The sequence below is a fragment of the Pseudophryne corroboree genome, chromosome 5 (genome assembly GCF_028390025.1).
Source record: "Pseudophryne corroboree isolate aPseCor3 chromosome 5, aPseCor3.hap2, whole genome shotgun sequence".
Classification (NCBI taxonomy): Eukaryota; Metazoa; Chordata; class Amphibia; order Anura; family Myobatrachidae; genus Pseudophryne; species Pseudophryne corroboree.
Window position 1 is genome coordinate 51,761,455 of NC_086448.1, and position 21,693 is coordinate 51,783,147.

General features: G+C 44.7%; 2 protein-coding genes across 4 annotated transcripts in view; one reads left to right on the forward strand and one right to left on the reverse strand.

Annotated features, from left to right (window-relative positions):
• The window catches only part of LOC134927169 (uncharacterized), a 352,100-nt gene extending 344,818 nt beyond the window's left edge, over nt 1–7,282 (forward strand). For both annotated transcript variants that reach the window (XM_063921268.1, XM_063921269.1), the window contains 2 exons: nt 4,354–4,460; nt 6,554–7,282. In XM_063921268.1, the coding sequence (XP_063777338.1) occupies nt 4,354–4,460; nt 6,554–6,873 (427 nt within the window). In that variant the 3' untranslated portion in view covers nt 6,874–7,282. The remainder of the gene's footprint in view (nt 1–4,353; nt 4,461–6,553) is intronic.
• Nucleotides 7,283–14,735: 7,453 nt separating this feature from the next.
• Nucleotides 14,736–21,693, reverse strand: part of EFR3A (EFR3 homolog A) — a 361,435-nt gene continuing 354,477 nt past the window's right edge. For both annotated transcript variants that reach the window (XM_063921270.1, XM_063921271.1), the window contains 2 exons: nt 16,861–16,910; nt 14,736–15,589 (listed from right to left, as the gene is read on the reverse strand). In XM_063921270.1, the coding sequence (XP_063777340.1) occupies nt 15,484–15,589; nt 16,861–16,910 (156 nt within the window). In that variant the 3' untranslated portion in view covers nt 14,736–15,483. The remainder of the gene's footprint in view (nt 15,590–16,860; nt 16,911–21,693) is intronic.

Sequence of the window (21,693 nt, forward strand, 5' to 3'; positions counted from 1 at the left end):
TGCAGCCGCGGTAAGTCTTGGAACAGACAGGGCCCCTGCTGCAACAGGTCCTGTCTTAGAGGAAGAGGCCACGGGTCCTCTGTGAGCATTTCTTGCAGATCTGGATACCAAGTCCTTCGTGGCCAATCTGGAACAATGAGGATTGTTCGCACTCCTATTTTTCTTATTATCCTCAGCACCTTGGGAATAAGAGGAAGAGGAGGAAACACATAGACCGACTGGAACACCCACGGTGTCACCAGGGCGTCCACAGCTACCGCCTGAGGGTCTCTTGACCTGGCGCAATACCTCTGTAGCTTTTTGTTGAGGCGGGATGCCATCATGTCCACCTGTGGCAGTTCCCACCGCGTTGTAATCTGTGCGAAGACTTCCTGATGAAGTCCCCACTCTCCCGGGTGGAGGTCGTGTCTGCTGAGGAAGTCTGCTTCCCAGTTGTCCACTCCCGGGATGAACACTGCTGACAGTGCGCTTACGTGATTTTCTGCCCAGCGAAGAATTCTGGTGGCTTCCGCCATCGCCACCCTGCTCCTTGTGCCGCCTTGTCGGTTTACATGAGCCACTGCGGTGATGTTGTCTGATTGAATCAGAACCGGTTGGTCGCGAAGCAGGGTCTCCGCTTGACGTAGGGCGTTGTATATGGCCCTTAGTGCCAGGATGTTGATGTGAAGGCAAGTCTCCTGACTTGACCACAGATCTTGGAAATTTCTTCCCTGTGTGACTGCGCCCCAACCTCGGAGGCTTGCATCCGTGGTCACCAAGACCCAGTCCTGAATGCCGAACCTGCGGCCCTCGAGAAGGTGAGCACTCTGCAGCCACCACAGGAGCGACACCCTGGCCCTGGGGGATAGGGTGATTAACCAATGCATCTGAAGATGTGATCCGGACCACTTGTCCAGTAAGTCCCATTGAAAGGTCCTCGCATGGAACCTGCCGAAGGGAATGGCCTCGTATGATGCCACCATCTTTCCCAGGACTCGAGTGCAGTGATGCACAGACACCTGTTTTGGTTTTAATAGATTCCTGACCAGTGTCATGAGCTCCTGAGCTCTCTTTATCGGGAGATAAACCCTTTTCTGGTCTGTGTCTAGGATCATGCCCAGGAAAGGCAGACGAGTCGTAGGGACCAACTGCGACTTTGGAATATTTAGGATCCAGCCGTGTTGCCGTAATACTTCCAGAGAAAGTTCTACGCTGATCAGCAACTGCTCTCTTGATCTCGCTTTTATGAGGAGATCGTCCAAGTATGGGATAATTGTGACCCCTTGCTTTCGCAGGAGTACCATCATTTCCGCCATTACCTTGGTAAATATACTCGGTGCCGTGGAGAGACCAAACGGCAACGTCTGAAATTGGTAATGACAATCCTGTACCACAAATCTGAGGTACGCCTGATGAGGCGGATAAATGGGGACATGAAGGTATGCATCCTTTATGTCCAGAGACACCATAAAATCCCCCCCTTCCAGGCTTGCGATAACCACTCTCAGCGATTCCATCTTGAACCGTAACCTTTTCAGGTACATGTTCAGGGATTTTAAATTCAATATGGGTCTGACCGAACCGTCCGGTTTCGGGACTACAAACATGGTCGAATAATAACCCCTTCCTTGTTGCAGGAGGGGTACCTTGACCACCACCTGTTGAAGATACAATTTGTGAATTGCAGTTAACACTAATTCCCTCTCGTGGGGGGAAGCTGGCAGGGCCGATTTGAGGTATCGGTGAGGGGGCATCTCTTCGAATTCCAGCTTGTATCCCTGAGACACAATCTCTATTGCCCAGGGATCCAACTGGCAGTGAACCCACTTGTGGCTGAAATTTCGAAGATGCGCCCCCACCGGGCCTAGCTCCACCTGTGGAGCCCCAGCGTCATGCGGTGGATTTTGTAGAGGCCGGGGAGGACTTTTGTTCTTGGGAACTAGCTGTGTTATGCAGCTTCTTTCCTCTGCCCCTGCCTCTGGCAAGAAAGGACGCACCTCGGACTTTCTTGTTTTTCTGAGATCGAAAGGACTCCATTTGATAATACAGTGATTTCTTAGGCTGTGAGGAAATATATGGCAAAAAATTTGACTTTCCAGCAGTAGCTGTGGAGACCAGGTCCGAGAGACCCTCCCCAAACAATTCCTCACCCTTGTAAGGTAAAACCTCCATATGCCTTTTTGAGTCGGCATCACCTGTCCATTGCCGCGTCCACAGGACCCTTCTGGCAGAAATCGACATAGCATTGATTCTAGAACCCAGCAGACTAATGTCTCTTTGAGCATCTCTCATATATAGGACAGCGTCCTTAATATGCCCCAGGGTCATTAATATAGTATCCTTGTCTAAGGTATCAAGTTCCTCAGATAAGGTATCCGTCCATGCTGCTCCAGCACTACACACCCAGGCCGATGTGATTGCCGGCCTCAGTAAGGTACCTGAATGTGTATAAATGGACTTCAGGGTACCCTCCTATTTTCTATTCGCAGCATCTTTGAGGGTAGCCGTATCCTATGACAGCAGGGCTACCTTCTTGGACAAGCGTGTTAAAGCCTTGTCCACTCTAGGGGAGGATTCCCAGCGTAACCTGTCCGTTGGCGGGAAAGGATACGCCATAAGAATCCTTTTGGAAATCTGCAGTTTTTTATCTGGAGATTCCCAAGCCTTTTCACATAACTCATTTAGCTCATGTGAGGAGGGAAAGGTTACCTGCGGCTTCTTTTCCCCATACATATGAACCCTCCTGTCAGGGACTGGGGTTTCCTCTGTGATGTGCAACACATCCTTAATAGCTATAATCATATAACGGATGGATTTAGCCAATTTAGGCTGTAACTTTGCATCATCGTAATCGACACGAGTCAGAATCCATGTCGGTATCCGTGTCAACAATTTGGGATAGTGGGCGCTTCTGAGACCCTGACGGCCTCTGCGACATAGGATCAGGCACGGGTTGGGACCCTGACTGTCCTGAGGCTTCAGCTTTTTCTAACCTTTTATGCAAGGAATTAACATTATCATTTAAAACCTTCCACATATCCATCCAATCAGGTGTCGGCGCCGTCGGCGGAGACACCACACTCATTTGCTCCTGCTCTGCTTCCACATAGCCTTCCTCATCAGACATGTCGACACAAGTGTACCGACACACCACACACACAGGGAATGCCCTTTTTGAAGACAGTTCCCCCACAAGGCCCTTTGGAGAGACAGAGAGAGAGAGTATGCCAGCACACACCCCAGCACTATAAACCCAGAAATAACACAGTAACTTAATGTTAACCCAGTAGCTGCTGTATATTGTGTTTTTGCGCCTAATTTATGTGCCCCCCCTCTCTTTTTACCCTCTTCTACCGTGAATCTGCAGGGGAGAGCCTGGGGAGCTTCTTCTCAGCGGAGCTGTGGAGAAAAAATGGTGCTGGTGAGTGCTGAGGGAGAAGCCCCGCCCCCTCGACGGCGGGCTTCTGTCCCGCTCAAATATGCATTTTCTTGACGGGGGGCTCATACATATATACAGTGCCCAACTGTATATATGTGTACTTTTGCCAAAAGAGGTCCATATGCTGCCCAGGGCGCCCCCCTGCGCCCTGCACCCTTACAGTGACCGGAGTATGTGAGGCGTGTGGGAGCAATGGCGCACAGCTGCAGTGCTGTGCATTACCTCAGTGAAGAACGGAGTCTTCTGCCGCCGATTTCGAAGTCTTCTTGCTTCTCATACTCACCCGGCTTCTGTCTTCCGGCTCTGCGAGGGGGACGGCAGCGCGGCTCTGGGATCGGACGGCGAGGGTGAGATCCTGCGTACGATCCCTCTGGAGCGAATGGTGTCCAGTAGCCTAAGAAGCAGGACCTAGCTTCAGAGAGTAGGGCTGCTTCTCTCCCCTCTGTCCCACGATGCAGGGAGTCTGTTGCCAGCAGAGCTCCCTGAAAATAAAAAACCTAACAAAATACTTTCTCACAGCAAGCTCAGGAGAGCTCACTGAACAGCACCCAGCTCGTCCGGGCACAGTCTCAAACTGAGGTCTGGAGGAGGGACATAGAGGGAGGAGCCAGAGCACACCAGAATCTAAATTCTTTCTTAAAGTGCCCATGTCTCCTGCGGAGCCCGTCTATTCCCCATGGTCCTTACGGAGTCCCCAGCATCCACTAGGACGTTAGAGAAATAGAAAATGATTTGGTCAATACTATTATTATATAACTGTGACATACAGTATTTGTGACGCACCGCAGTGCCGGACAGTGGTGACAACACACATACGTAAAACAGGGATAGGCTAATAACTTTATTAATGCACATTACAATACATGACCATTTACTGCATTCGTCATTGTCTCATAGTAACGCTGTAATGAGATATTCCTGTTACCTGTCCTCAGCTGCTGTTTCTCCCATCAATGCTGCATAGAACATCTACAGAGAATAGGCTGTTTAGCAGACAAGAACATCAGGTCGGAGGTCGAGTGCGTGGACCAAACGCCTACATGTAAGTAGATTCTTCATATGGATCTTTTCTGTTATATATGACAATTTACCAGTGCCGTAACTAAACATTTTGGCACTGTGTGCATAAAAAAACGGCATCGGCGCCACCCCACCCCCCCCTTATGTAACACAAGGGCAGGGCGCGCCGAAAAATATATAGTGCCATGGCTTCATTGGGAAGGGGTGTGGCCACAAAATAATACCAATTCATATTACGGTGCACAGTAGTCTCCATTATTCAAATTACGCCACACAGTAGCGCCACTACACCATGTAGAGCCCCTTTTACACATTACAGCGGACAGATCTCCCTTTTTACACATTACGGCAGAGCCCCCCTTTTACACATTACGGCAGACAGCGTCCCCCTTTTACACATTACGGCAGACAACGTCCCCCTTTTACACATTACGGCAGACAGCGTCGCCTTTTTACACATTACGGCAGACAGCGTCGCCTTTTTACACATTACGGCAGACAGCGTCGCCTTTTTACACATTACGGCAGACAGCGTCGCCTTTTTACACATTACGGCAGACAGCGTCGCCTTTTTACACATTACGGCAGACAGCGTCGCCTTTTTACACATTACGGCAGACAGCGTCCCCTTATTACACATTACAGCAGCCAGCCCTTTTACACATTAGGTAGGCAGGAGAGAGAGCGAATAGATGATACTTATCATCTCTCCGCTGGCTCAGGCAGTCAGGCTCCTGAGACAGTGGAGAAGGAGGAGGGGGAGGAGGGAGCTGCAGCAGCGCTATGTAATTGGTGGCTGCTGCAGCTGTCCCTCTCCTTCCGCATAGTCTGGTCACCGCTGCTGTGAATGCTGGGATGAGGGAAGCGCATGGCGACCAGTCAATGCGGAAGGAGAGGGACAGCTGCAGCAGCACCGCCACCAATTACATAGCACTGCTGCGGCTCCTGAGTCCCCCTCCCTCCTCCTTCTCCCCTGCCTGCAGAGCTACTGCTCCTCTCCTGTCAAGCGGCTTGTAATGAGTCAGTGTGACTCATTACAATGCCGCCGATGACTTTGCAGGCAGTTGCGCCCTCAAGGCGTAGTTACGGCTCTGCAATTTACGTTCCAAGCAGTGGCGTCACTGGGGTTGGTGTCACCCAGCACACAGAGGGGAGTCACCTGGTGGGAAGGGGCATGCTCTCATGTCACGCCCATGTTTTTATCACTCTGGGAGTGTGTCCAGTACTCCTGGAGAAGCTGGACTCTTCCCCATCACAGTGCAGCACCCGTCACTCATGAAGGGCCAGCGTTTTGGTGTCACTGCCTCAGATGGTCGAAACCTGGTGCGGACCACGTTTCCCCCCCCCCCCAAGTGACACCCCTGGCCACAAACACATTGTGCCTGATTCTGTGTCGGATGCATGTGGAACTGCAAATGGGTCTTGTGGAATTCAGCATACTGCGCATGTGTCATAGTAAAAAATTGGCGACTGCGCAAGTGGCCAACAAGGCAGAAGCCCGGAGATAATTGCAGCATACTGATTGGTCAGTGTAGCGATGGACCACTCTTTCTGTGAAATACCGGGGGGCATCCTATGATCGCACGGAACTGTTCTGTCTGGAAGTGTCTTGGGCATGTAACCAGCTAGATCAGGCATTCCCAACTGCGGACCTCAAGGCACACCAACAGTGCAGGTTTTAGTGATATCCAGGCTGCAGCACAGATGGTTAAATCAAAATAACTGAGGTACTAATTAAGTCACCTGTGTTCAAGCCTGGATATCACTAATACCAGGACTGTTAGTATGTCTTGAGGACCGTGGGTGGGAAACACTGAGCTAGGTCATAGCGTGTAGACGGAGATTGCACTGAGCAAAGTCCTGATACTTTGGGCTTCCACGCGCAGATGTATGGTTCTTAGGCATATAGGGGCTGATTCTCGCATTGGCTCACGGAAATAAGTAGCTTGCCGCGGCCATACGGAAAAGATGCCTCGTATATGTGTGCGACACAGAATTAGCCCCACTGTTTTTAGCGCAACCACTAGATTCTAGTAGCCGCCTCGAGCGGTCTCATGATAAAGCCAGCAGGCCCGTGGATTGTGTAACTGTACGCATCTCTCCTTACGCACACAGGTATGGGGTGGAGCATTTGCGACAAGCTGCACTGTGCGTGCGATAAGGCGGCTGCCGAATGCATGGCCTCCGCTCCATTGAATGCCACCATAAGGGCAGTGAGCAGGAGGCAATGCCAGGAGGAAGAGCAGGTGCTGTGCAGTAACGCAGGAGGCGAGGAGAAGCCGGAACGGACTTTCGGGACGCACTCTGTGAGCTCCAGCTCAGAAGAAAGCAGCGAAGAAGACAGCCCCATGAGAGACATCGTGAGGTCCGGACACTCCAGATCCCCGTTGCCAAGAGGAGGAAGACGGACACGCTCTCTGTATTTGGGAAATTAATAGGAGGCGGCTCATATTGTAAAAGATGAAGATTAGAATTTTTCATTTGTATATTCATAGAGAGCAGATAGCATTGACTTCAATGGAAGAAAATACCATTTTGAGCATTAAAGGGTTAGGTCATTGGGGGGTATGGCAATGAAAGGCTTGGTAAAACATGCGCTGGGAAACGGATAAAACGCATGGAAATAGATGCTCTAGGCGTGTTTTAGTTACGAGGACTCCACGCATTTTGCTTTTACTAATACAAACTACTATACTGGTAGCGCATGTTAACGCCATGAGTAAAATATATTGTGCTGTATAAATACAACCGTAATAATGTAGTATACAATATAGGGAGTGAGCACATAGGAAACCATGGGGCAGATGTATTAACCTGGAGAAGACGTAAGGAAGTGATAAACCAGTGATATGTGCAAGGTGATAAACCCACCAGCCAATCATCTCCAATATGTAAATTAACAGTTAGGAGCTGATTGGCTGGTGCATTATCACCTTGCACTTAACACTGCTTTATCACTTCCTTATGCCTTCTCCAGGTTAATACATCTACCCCCATGTACCGTACATTTAACTCTCTTTTTAGGCATTAGCGGATGAAATTGTATTACTTACACATAGGAACCCTTATGGTGATGACATGCCAGAGGATGAGAAAGTCTTTAGTGTCTCACAGTAGGGCGATGCAAAGGATTTTCCAGGTGGGGAAGCCTACCCTACGTTGGCGCAGACTGGTACAACACAACAGAAGAGGTCCTGTACCTGCTCCTAATCCACTGAAGATGCCTGCAGTAATGTAACATTAGGATCGATGTGGCACGTATCTAATCAGGAACTGTGGGACAGATGTATTAAACCTGGAGAAGGCATAAGGAAGTGATAAACCAGTGATATGTGCAAGATGACAAACACACCAGCCAGTCAGCTCCTGTTAATTTACATATTGGAGCTGATTGGCTGGTGCATTTATCACCGTGCACATATCACTGGTTTATCACTTCCTTATGCCTTCTCCAGGTTAATACATCTGCCCCTATGTATCATAAGTCCATACATCATTCCTACTGGGTACATGCAAAAATGATAGCGGAATTGTACATACAATGGGGGGGGGGGGGGGGGGGGGGGTTTACACAGCTATTAATTAGTCCTGAGAAAAGGGAATTAGATGAATTCTCCTTAAAAGCTAGGAGACCACTTTAAGCCCTTATTGGTTTATAAATAGGGGTGTTCAGTTATGAATGATCTCTTTATTATGCATTCTGGAACCAATGATTAACATTCGTTTGTGACTGTTTATGTAGCAGTCTTTTATATTTCATAGTTGAACTGTTTCTGACTTTGTTTCAGACATTCCTTTGACTTATAGTTAGCGTTTTGCCTCGGCTGTCATATTCTCATAGCAAAGCCCAGATACGCTGGTTGGGAAGCGGATATCGCTGCTTAAATTAACAGAAACTTTTTCTTTTTTTTAGCATATTTTTATGTGTGAATATTAAAATGTCTGACAATTTTTATTAATGCAGATACAAACTGACTATACTAGAGTGTTAAAGCTGAACCTTAGCATTACTCCGCTCGAGTGTGACGTATCTGTAGGCTAACAGAGTTCTAACCTTGTTATGTATAGATTGCTTACACTGTAGGCTGTTTGACTGTAACTTGATATAATTTAGACAAACATTATTAAATATGATATTATGAACTTATTGAATTTCTGAACTTTATTTGAAATAAAAGTGAACTTAGTTCTACATAAGTGTGACAAAAGCCTCATAACACTACTCTGTGCTGCTGGGGGATCCTGCTCCTTCTACTATATAACTGTCGGTCTGTGGCATCCTGCTTCCTCCATTCCCTCCTCACATCATGTCACTGCCACATCACTATCACCTGATATACTCTGTGCTGCTGGGGGATCCTGCTCCTTCCACTATATAACTCTGTCTGTGGCTTCCTGCTGCCTCCATCCCTCTCCTCACATCATGTCACTTCCCCTGTCACATGCAGCCCTGTCCTCACTGACACGTCCCTCATCTCCTGATATACTCTGTGCTGCTGGAGGATCCTGCTCCTTCCACTATATAACTCTCAGTCTGTGGCTTCCAGCTGCCTCCATCCCTCTCCTAACATCATGTTACTGCCCCTGTCACATGCAGCCCTGTCCTCACTGACATATCACTCATCTCCTGATATACTCTGTGCTGCTGGGGACCCTGCTCCTCCCACTATATAACTCTCAGTCTGTGGCTTCCAGCTGCCTCCATCCCTCTCCTCACATCATGTCACTGCCCCTGTCACATGCAGTCCTGTCCTCACTGACACATCACTTATCTCCTGATATACTCTGTGCTGCTGGGGACCCTGCTCCTCCCACTATATAACTCTCAGTCTGTGGCTTCCTGCTGCCTCCATTCCCCTCCTCACATCATGTCACTGCCCCTGTCGTCACATGCAGCCCTGTCCTCACTGACATACCACTCATCTCCTGATATACTCTGTGCTGTGGGGGGAAGGGACTACTCCTTCTACTGTAGACCTCTGTCTGTGGTTTCCTGCTGCCTCTGTTCCCCTTTTCACATCATATCACATGCAGGTTTGTCCTCACTAACATATCACTCATCTCCTGATATACTCTGTGCTGCTGGGGAACTCTGCTCTTTCCACTATATAACTCTCAGTCTGTGGCTTCCTGCTGCTTCTGTTCCCCCCCCCCCCCATAATGTCACTGCACCTCACATGTAATCATGTCCTTATTGACACATGAAATGTGTCCGGATATACTCTGTGCTGCTGGGGACCCGGCTTCTTCCACAATAAAACTTAGTCTATGGCTTCCTACTGCCTCCATTATGTTGCTGCACCTGTCACATACAGTACTGTCTATAATTATATCCCTCAAAGAAGGAAGCTTAAAATTAATGGGAAAAAGGTCATACAATAGTGTGTTTCTCACTCGTTGCATTCTTAGAGGGGTTTAGAACAGGTTCTACATTTGCAACACCTATTGGTGTAGTAAAATAAGGCCGAGAAGTGTTCCTGACGTACTTCAGTGCTACTGTAGATGCAGGACAGGCCATGCCAGCCATGGAAGTACTGCTTGAGAGTAAAGATTCTGAAACGCGCATTAGCCAATCATACAGTATGTCACAACATCAAGAGGGCAAGTGGCTCTGAATCAGGGATCCAGTGGAACAACCGACTCAGAAGACTTTGCATGGCAGTAAATGTGGATACATGGTCATTGTACAACATGGCTTTGCATTGCAAATGGACGTTAGCTAGAGCAATATATTCAGGGCGCACACATAGTTGGCCAGATTGGTGAAATGCGTTGGTCACTTTACAACATCAACTGTGAATTTATTATATCTTCTTAATGGATGGCACTGATTCCCACACCACACAATGGCAGAATGTTCCTACAATATACAATCCTGGACTGTTACACAAACATTGTACATAATGGATAATAGTGGTACCCAAAACAAATATACAGGCGGTAAGCATGTATATGAAAGAAGGTGCTATGCTATTGGTATAAGTAATGCATATAACGCACATAGGGCCTAATTCAAGGTTGATTGCAAAACAACATTTTCCTCTAATGGGCAAAACCATGTGCACTGTAGGTGGGGCAGATATAACATGTGCAGAGAGAGTTAGATTTGGGTGGTTTATTTTGTTTCTGTGCAGGGTAAATACTGGCTGCTTTATATTTAACCTGCAATTTATTTTTCAGTTTGAACACACCCCACCCAAATCTAACTCTCTCTGCACATGTTATATCTGCCCCCCCTGCAGTGCACATGGTTTTGTCCATTAGAGCAAAATGTTGTTTTGCAATCAACCTTGAATTAGGCCCATAGTCTGCATTACTTAAAACTCATGTTGGCATATTCTCAGAGAAGCTTCAACCTCCTGCAAACCGCTTGTATAAACTTTGTTGCATAACTAATACCCCTTTTTCCACTAGCTTTTAAAACACGGGTAAATGCGCGGGGGCGCGCATTTACCCGTGTTTTTCCCTAGTGGAAAAGGGTCCCCCTGTAAATTCCCGGATCAAGTGATCCGGGAATCCTACCCGGGTAGCTAGCCGGGTTGAACATGTGTTCAACCCGGTAAGCTGTCTAGTGTGAACGGGAGCAGTGTCGAGGCGACACGGCTCCCGTTCACAGTGTATGGGAGGGCGGCACTTGGCGATCATGTGATCTCTCAGCGCCGCCCCTGCCGCGTCACCAACCCAGCAATATGCCGGGCTGGTGAGCGCTGTGGGAATAGGGGGCTGTAGCACGGGTCGCAGCCGTGTCAGGCGACACGGCTGCGACCCGTGCTACAGTGGTAAAGGGGTATAAGTCCTCTTAGTACTTGTCACTGGAATGTATCTCTTTGTCTGTTATACACATCGGGGCAGATGTATTAACTTGGAGAAGGCATAAGGAAGTGATAAACCAGTGATATGTGCAAGGTGATAAAGGCACCAGCCAATCAGCTCCAATATGTAAATTAACAGTTAGGATCTGATTGGCTGGTGCCTTTATCACCTTGCACATATCACTGGTTTATCACTTCCTTATGCCTTCTCCAGGTTAATACATCTGCCCCACTGAATGCAGAGTAGAACACTATTACCTTTTGACGTACTGATTACTTATATAATACGATTAGATTTGTATCTTTATACAGTATGTCTCTCACTCATTGCTTATCTCATAAAACCCTGAGGGGTGTGGAGTAATATATATATATATATATATATACACATATATATTTGCCTCAAATTGAAAGATAAAATACTGTATCTTTACATAAACAGGACTCATCACTTAAACAAAGGAGTGGGTAATTTTTTTTATCACTCCATATTTCTGTTACTATACACATAGACAGGTTGTGTCTCCCATATCTAAAATGCTTGGGACCAGAACTATTTTGGATATTGTATTTCTCCATATTTTGGAATGTTTGCACCATAATGAGAAATCTTGGGGATGGGACCCAAGTTGAAACACAGAAAGCTTTATGTTTCATATACACCTTATACACACAGCCTGAAGGGAATGTCATACAATATTTGTAATCATTTTGTACGTGAAACAAGGTTTGTGTACATTAAACCATCAGAAAGCAAAGGTATTACGATCTCAGCCAGTTTTGGATTTCGGATATCAGATTTTCCGATATGGGAGACTCAACTTATATACGTAGTTATACATTTTCTGTACCACCTTCGTTTGTGTTGTTGCTTATATCCTTTGTGTTTTTTGAAGTCTATGCAAAAAAACAAACCCCCCTCAGTATTTATATTTAATCATATGTAAGTGAAGAACTTTAAAATAAAGAAAGTGTAAATAGAAACAGACATCGGTTCACTTGTTTCATTGCTTTAATGTAGAGTACACTGAAATCATGTAATGACTTTTATATTCTATAAAACACAAATTGATATAAAACAGTACGGTAACTTTAGGACTTGAACAACATTGCTTAAACAGCATTTCCACTGAACTCGACATTTCATTACAAATTACAGTATTAAAACATGTTTTCATACTTGGAGAACTCCACCTGAAACTTAAAATCCATGGATGGGCCATTTACCCGGCCTGTCCTCCAAAATGCCTGTGCCTCTCTCCTATATACTCGTCCTAGCTGAGCAACACCTAAAGAGCTGTAGTTGCTTTTCCTGCCCCAGCAAATTACACCTGTAGTAACATTTGGGGCACAGAAGCGAAACTGGTGCACAGGACATACAGCGTGTGGCCCTTGGAGAACTTCAGGGAAATACTGGGCAAATGGATCATCGCATGGCATTAGATTTTATTTGAACATGGTAAGCACCATCCAGTGCACAATCTTACATTTTTAGGTGGAGTTTTCCACGTCCGTTTCACCTAAATGAAACATTAAAACACAATAATAATGCTTAAGAGCAACACACATGTCCGTTTCACCTGTATGGAACACTAAAACACAGTAATAATGCTTAAAAGCAACACACCAGCATGGTTTAGAATAAGTACTTCAGCTCCAGCATTTTTGTAATACAGTTTATTTAATGTTTTTGCTACAAAGAAAATGTAAGTGACATTCGGGAATATAGGCTTTAAAAATAAAAATAAAAAAAAATATTTCTTGCATGTGCTTTTAACCACAGACAAAGCCCTCTAGCATTCCCAATGCAGTTTACAGTATGCAGTGGTCTAATATGTACAGTGTTCCGTCTCCGAGCTAGTTGCTGAACCAACAGGACGTAACACTACGAATTACTGTAGCTGGCGTTTATACTGTATTGATAAACAAGTCATGCACACATTAAAAAGCTGAACCTTGTGCACCAGCTAAATATTGCTCAGTCTATTCCATCTAAAATTTTAAGCATGGCACACAGCCTAGGGGGTAAAAATAAAGATATCTCATTTGATTGACTTTATAAGTGCATTCTATAGTGCAGTGATCTATTCTGAATAATACCTTTTGCTAACTTTCTATAATGTGCACCACCATCAGTGGAAAATTATGTAGCTGGCTCCTAGTGAATGGACAGGCTGATTATTGGTTTGCCTATACGAGGGGCAACTTTCAGTTTAGAGAATATTGTATTTCAAAGCAGCGATTCAGGCATAGTTCTAAATATTATCTGGTAGCGAAAAGCTGAACAAATTTCTTTGCATTGCATGGCCCTAATAGTTTTAGCTATGTTCTCTATCATATACAAAATATATAGTTAACCCTTCTAGCCAGTGAAGAGCTGGAAACATTTTCTTATTATAATTTATTTTAGATTTAACTTCACATATAAAAATACATTTAAAAGTCAGCATAATGATACTTCACATTGGAGTGTAAGCAGCACTTGGTGTGGCCAAAAACCAACAACAAGAAACGCATGTGACGCACAGTTATGAAAGCAGGGCTTGGTTTTAAACAAGATTACAGTACATTATCATTTGCAAGATCACGCCAAAAGAGGAAAAGACTACTCTGACTACAATGCAGCACCAACCTCGTTCTAAAGCAATGGTGTTTGTCACTGACAAAATACAAAGACACATTACAGTCAGCAACACAATATTAAATGCAACCTTTTCATTCCATCATAAAGTCTAAATTTATTGCACCCTTTCATAGCACAAAACATTTGTGCAATCCTGTCGCTTGGTTTTATATAAAGTATACCTGTCCCCTATACATATGGGAGACAGCCATTGTGTGGACACATATTCATGAACATACAGTACTGCAAAGCAAATCCACAGTGTCTCAGTGGAGTCACTTTATGGTACAGATGCGCATTCAAACGGTTGCCTCCGGTATGTGAAGGTGATAGGTACACTTTAATTTGAGCTATATACACCTCAGAGAAACACAGTGGTTCGGTTTTTCTTGTTACAGGAAACCATATATACATATTTCAGTTATATATCAATGTTAATTCCCAATTTCCTCTACAATTGATGCCAGAGGGCAAAGTATCTGGTCGGTATGCGCAGTTTTATGGAATCAGAAATCGTTGACATACTAAAACACGAGACCGGGATAAATTACCATAAAACCCAAGCTTAAATACAACTGCCAGCTCTTTTCTAAGAATTCAAGTTAACAATATCATTTTCTCAGACTGAATGGTAAACAATTAAACAGCACTTGTAAGTGCACGAATGATGACGGCTTCTGCTACTGAACCTTCACTATAAACATGCCAATCAGAAACAGCAGTATGCCAGTATTCAGCCCTAGTAGAATTATTTAAAAGATTCTGGCAATATAAAACAGCAAAATTTGTAGTTCATTTTATTTATTTGTTATTTTAAAAAGAATATGTTAAAAGGAAAAAAAAAATCATTGTTTTAAAAAAAAAAAAGATAAAACAAATAAAATTGTGATCCCATTACCTCGTTTAAATTAAAATATGTAGAAAAAAACTAAAACGAGAATCGCACAAGTATAAACAAATACTAAACATTTTTCTGCAAAACAAGCCTGGCACTTTTACACCCAAACGCCCTTAAATTCACATTTCGCCTACTTGTCATTTACAGTATTCCCAGTGCCAGAAACTACAATCTCTACCTGCATTCTCTTTCAAAGTTATATATAAAATAGGGGTGTCTGATTATTAGCGTGGTCAAATAAATATATATATATATTTTTTTTTACAATGTTGACTCATTTAAACGTGAATTTGTGTCCATCTACAAATAAATCAAAAAATAAAACCTAGGCAAAAAAACAAAGTCCATGGTTTAATTTACTCCCTGGATCCCGCAGCAAATTTTGTGTCAGTGGGGAGGTAAAACCGGACGCTATTCATTTAAAAGAGACTGGGACAATCAGGATGAGCTGGCAGGACACGCTGCTGAACCGTATCCGCCGTTTATTTCGTCACACCTCGCACCAGTCATTGTAACTCACGCAAACAAATCAGATGAAAGAACTTTCCCTTTAGTGGTATTTGGTATTTATAGCAAACGGTTACAATAAGTGCCTTTGGCTATGTAACAGTAATAAATTCTTCCCTTACTGTATGCATTCTATACAGCATCTGTGAATACTACGAATCGCACAAACCCTAGATGCCTAGGTGAATGGATCGGGCTCGGCTATTTAATAAACGCAAAGATCTGGAAATTTCATCTCGTACACTGGGATGGAATGGTACTGGGCGTGTCCCGCCGTAATGGTGATTGTTCCGGACGGGCTGGGCGGTGGCCTGAAATGAAAAAGGAGAAAGGCTGTGGAAAAAAACAACAACCCACCAACAAACAAAAGCAAGACACAAAGTTTATTATATGATGCAATAACTAATATAATCCTGCGAGTGATATTGCTAAAGAAACGGATGAACGGTCATACCTTATCCTGGTCATTATGGGGGTCATTCCGACCCGACCGCTCGCTGCAGTTTGTCGCAGCGCAGCGATTGGGTCGGAACTGTGCATGCGCCGACGCATGGCAGCTTTTGTGGCCTAGCGATCGCCTCTGAGACAGAGGCGGTCGCTGGGCGGGAGGGGGCTGAACGGCGGATGGATGCGTGACGTCTCACGCAGCCGCAGAAGCCAGCGGCAGTGACAATTAACTCCCGGCCAGCCGCAGGATCTGCGCTGGCCGGGAGTTACTCCTCAAATACAAAGGCATCGCCGCTGTGAAATGCTTTTGTATTTGTGTGGGGGTGGGGAGGGGGCGACTGACATGCGGGGCGAACTAGCCCTGTGCTGGGCGTCCCCCTGCATGTCAGGGAAGATGATCGTAGCTGTGCTAAATTTAGCACAGCTACGATCAATTCGGTATGACCCCCTAATTACAGTGAATAAAGGTTCAAATGTGTAATATACAATCTCATATAGGAGACTTTGGGGGATATTCAATTGTTTGAAAAGTCAGTTGGGCGTCTGTTGTCTCCTATCTAATAGACCGGAAAACACAGACACCCAACCGACTTTTCACACATTTGAATTCCCCCCTATATATTATATTTGATTGACCTTTATTTATATAGCGAAAACACATTACCTGACACATTTACGTCACTCCTTGTCCCAGCCTTAGGGGTCTATTTACTAAGCCTTGGACAGATAAAGTAACAGGCAATCAGCTCCTAACTGCCATGTTACAGTCTGGGTTTGAAAATGACAGTTAGGAGCTGATTGGCTCTCCGTCCAAGGCTTAGTAAATAGACCTAAATTCTCTACTACAAATGGAATACTAACATCACCCTAAAGTATGTTTTTGGAGGAAATTAACGCAATATACAAATCTTGGTCAGAATGTGAACTCATGACCTCAGTTCTGTGAGGTAGTAATGCTAACCACTACACCAATCACGCTGCCCATTTCATCCTGATTCGGGGGACTGCCCCAATACATCACTAGTGTATGGAGGGAGTAACAGTAAACAGCAATCTAAATATTACCGGTAACTTTTTGGTTTAAATTGATCTTTTCAGCATTTTCTGAGCATTCTTTTATATTGGGCGCAATTACCTTATAGTCAGCTCCAGGATTTGTGCTAGTTTATCGTGCAGCATGTTAGCCTGGAATATGAAAGCAAAGAAAAAATAATTAAACATAACTATTAATAGCAAACATGAGAGTAACATTTACACGGTCATTTATCTACTTAATCATGAAGTTAATTATTAAAGAGTAATTAAAGATGTGCCCTAATTTAGCCACCTTTTTGCATCATACAGCGTGACACACACGACGCGACTTAGACTGTCCACTACGGGTAACAACTTACGCACATTTGTACTTTTTTTCTTAATTTAGCGCCTGTGTCGCAGCGCAGCTGCACCCAAAGTCACATATGGTGTAATGGGTTCTCAGGATTTATATTCATGTCGCAATCAAGTTGATATGAAGTCACACACTTGGCGCATTGCGGCGGGAAGCATGGCGCAGCTTTCTGATTAGCTGTTGGCCTTTTTCTCAGCTTAGTTACCACTGTTGCATTCAACACAGATAGTACAATGCACGAGTACCCTGAATACTGCTATTGTCGCAATCGTGATGCAAATAAGATGCACTGCAGGCCCCAAACTGCGTGTGTGTGTGGGGGGGGGGGGGGTTGGGGGGATCGATTTTAGAATAGGTTAGTGAGGATACATCTTTACATCCAGGGTGACCTTACCGTCAGAGAATTGGTTTCGGTATGAATGGTCGACTATGTTAAGGTCAACCACTATTGGTCAACAGACATGGTCGACATGGACTAATAGGCGACACATGAAAATGGTCGACACATGACAGTTCGACACATGAAAAGGTTGACATGGTTTTTTTAAACTGTTTTTGGTGTCATTTTTTCCGTAACATGACCAGGAACCCCAATTAGTGCACCGCGTCCCCTTGCATGGCTCGCTGCGGGCAAGGTGCTTTGCTCCGCTACCGCAGCGCTCGACACAGGTTACCGTTCCCAATCGTTGTCCATGTGGATGGTAAAGTATGAAAAAGTTAAAAAATCTATATATTTTTTTTAAAAAGCTGTGTTGACCTGTCCTGTGTAGACCATTTTCATGTGTTGACCATGTCAATGTCAACCATTAGTGGACGACCTAATGACTGTCGATCTTAACATGGTCGACTATCCAAACGGATTCCCAGAAGATTATATAATCTAGGATGATTTGTGTAAGGCCATTATATATGATAATAGACACGACATGTATGTACATTAGAATCCGATGAACGTCTCATATCCAGTGAGAACACAAATAAATCTGCCTTTAGGATAGTAATCCCCAAATGTGTAATCACAGCCCGGGTGTCAGAGCAACGCACTTCCCCAAATCTGCCCAAACACATTGCCTGGTACTGACTGGCATACAGTCTCCTGGGTTGCCACTCTCCCGGGCACATTCAGTGACTCCTGGTCAAAAATATGAGCAGTGACGGTAGCATAAGGCAGTGGGTCCCATACAGCACCAGTTTGGGAAAAACCTTTGACCTAGGGGGTGCTGTGGATATATGGATACTTTAAGGCGCCGTGATATTAGAAAGTTTGGGAACCACTGAAATAAAGTTTAAGGGACTGTTTTGTCATCCCGTAAGAACAAGCAGCAAGCTATTATATTGTAAGGGAGGAGGTAGCATGCTATGGGGATTTCGTGTTCCACTTTTATTTAACAATGAAAAATTTAGACTACAGCATTGTGTAATCAGGTCACCCCGCGTCTTCTGTCCCAAATATTTATATAAAAATAATCAGACAACCACACGAGAACAGGCGTCAGAAATATTCCAAATTCCAACGTTACTGAGCATGGCTTAGATAGTGACACTTCTGCTTTATTATGGTTCAGTGTACACAGACTTTGGGGTCAATCCAATTAGCTGCGAATCGTCGCAAAAACCCACCCCATAGAGGTCCGAGCAGTTTTGTGTGAATTGGGGCTGATTTGAGGCCGCAAAGGGTGCAAGATCGGGTGCCGCTGCTGGCATTTAAACGCCGTTGCAACAGTACTTTGCACCCTTCGAAAGTTAATTGGATTGACCCCCGTGTTTCATGCAGATATATAACAAAGAGTACAGTAATATGTGCATAAGGTGTATATGAAACATAAATGCATTCTGTGTGTAGCCTAGGGTCCCATCCCCAAGATATCTCATTATGGTGCAAATATTACAAACTACTTCTGGTCACAAGCATTCTGGATATGGGAGACTCGGGATCGTATGAAATACCTACAATCAAAATCCCGACAAGGTCAAAATCCCGACATTTAAAATACCGTCTAGGTCAAAATACTGACATTTTAAAGGTTGACAGGTCAAAAAGTCGACACAAGTTTTTCATTGTTTTTTGGTGTGTATGTTGACATGGACACTGTATAAGTGTACCACGTCCCCTCGCATTCAGGCACACTATTATATTCCCCCTCCAGGTCCACTGTTTCAATTAAAAAAAAAAAGATCTTGAAAAACCCAGGTCGACCTTTTGACCTGTCGGCATTTTAAATGGCGGTATTTTGACCTTGTCGGTATTTTAAATGTCAGTATTTTGACCATGTCGGGATTTTGACAGTTGGTCAATGGTTGTCGGGATTTTGACCATCGGGATTTTGATTGTAGGTAAATTGACCGTATTCCGGGAGACTCAAACTTGAATGGGATGATTCACATACTCTCCATATGATACAGATGATAGAGAGGACATATAATCCCCGGAAAATCTTTCATCCTCTCAACAGCGCAGGATTAAGCCTTGTAACAACTTGGCGTTTCACTGAATACATTATCACATTATATCTTAATCCAATTACTTTTATGCTAAACTGTGACATATTAACAGATGTGAAAAGACAACACTTTCCATAATGATGTCCGTAAATATTACAACAGATATACACTGTACCTGTACATATCTATCTATCTATCTATCTATCTATCTATCTATCTATCTATCTATCTATCTATCTATCTATCTATCTATCTATCTATCTATCTAATAAAATGCCTTTATTCCTTACACTTTAAACTTAATTAACACTGAACCCGGTGTGGTGAAAACATGCACCAGAGGACATAACTCTATAAACACACTAACACTTTGTTAATAACTTATTGTATTGTTAGTCTTGGAGAATAACAAGTTATCACAGGACTATATGGAATGATACTGTATTTTCAAAACATGTATAAGCACTATATACTGTACTGTATATCTAATCTTGAATATGATGCTGAACATTAAACAGTTTAAATCTCTGTACAGGACATATGAGACAGTCTGCCACAAGACAGACAGACTGACAGATTTATAGCACTCCTGTTTAATTGACCATTAAAACCGAATTTAGGTAAAATATAAAAAAGGCTTCTTGTGCACAGAAGTCCCATTATGGAACATGAAATCCCAGTGTAATAACAGATAATAGGATATTTCTATATTGTCTTTCTTTCATAGGACCCAGAGCACTAACACTTTAATTCCAAGATAAATCACCAGATACAGTAGATCCGGAATGATGTTTAGCTGCAGACAAATGACGGTGAGCGGAAAGATTACTTCTCTGCCCGGTGCAACATGGAGGCACAAACAACGTTCCATCCAAGTATAGAACACAGGGGCCCGATTCAGACCTGATCGCTGCTGTGCGTTCTCTCACACCCTGCGATCAGGTCTGCACTGCGCATGCACCGCAATGCGCAGGCGTGTCAGACCGCAGCGATGGGGATTGACGGTCAGCGAGGGGATGGTGCGAAAATTCCGCACGCACCGGCGATCGCATGGAGATTGACAGGAAGAGGGCGTTTGTGGGTGGCAACTGACGGTTTCTAGGGAGTGTCCGGAAATACGCAGGAGGGAGCCGGTGTTTTGTGGGAGTAATCCTGACGTCAGCTCCGGCCCCGATCATCGCAGCAGCAGAGTAAGTCCTGGGCTGTGCAGAGACTGCACAAGCGATTGCACACCTGCACACAGCCAATACACCCACAAAGCCCCCCCCCCCCCCCCCCTTTCATAGATGGAGACCACCCGATCACAGGGGTGCTAAAATCGCACCCTAGCGATCAGGTCTGAATTACCCCCACAATGTGAAAATACAGCAAACATGGAAAGCCCTAGAAATGTGCCCTCTCTACCCACCTTTATCATTTATAGTAATACCTGGGTCAATGCAGAGTTCAGTGTTTTATCTCTGCACTTACTCTAGAGCCAAGCGTACGCCATTACTCAAACCCCCCCCCTCCTCCGAGACATTCACTACCTGTGCTCCCTCTCTTATACACCCGCCCACAGTTATACACAATACAACCCTTCCCCAAGAAATGCAGTCTCCATGTTCCTTCTCCCAAACTCCCACTGTCCCCCCAGGACATACACTAATCCAACAAGCCTTCGAGACACACAGGTGTGTCCTCATAGATCTTGCCTCAATACGCCACCGCAGCGGGAGAGACCTGGCATGAGTCAGCTGACAGGTCCCCGGCAACTCCGTTAGCGTCTTTTTTGCCGGAAATGCGTCTTATGTGAATAGGACACACAAGCAGCTTATGCGGATTAGAATGATATGCGGCATGCCTATATTCTGTGTGTGACTGTATCTGTATACGAAATGCTACATTACAGTGTTTTCTATGAATACACTGCAGCTTCGCATTTTGTATGCAGATACAGCCTCAGTCACACACAGACAACAGGCATGCTGTGTATCACTGTAATCAGCATAAGCTGCTTGTGCGTCCTATTTATGACGTACTGCGAATAAGACGCATTTTAATGGAAAAAGCTGCACGTAAAGGCGCTCGGCGCTACCAAATCACGCCACGGCATGGTGTGATTAGAAGGACTGTTGCAGGGAGGGTAGATGTAAG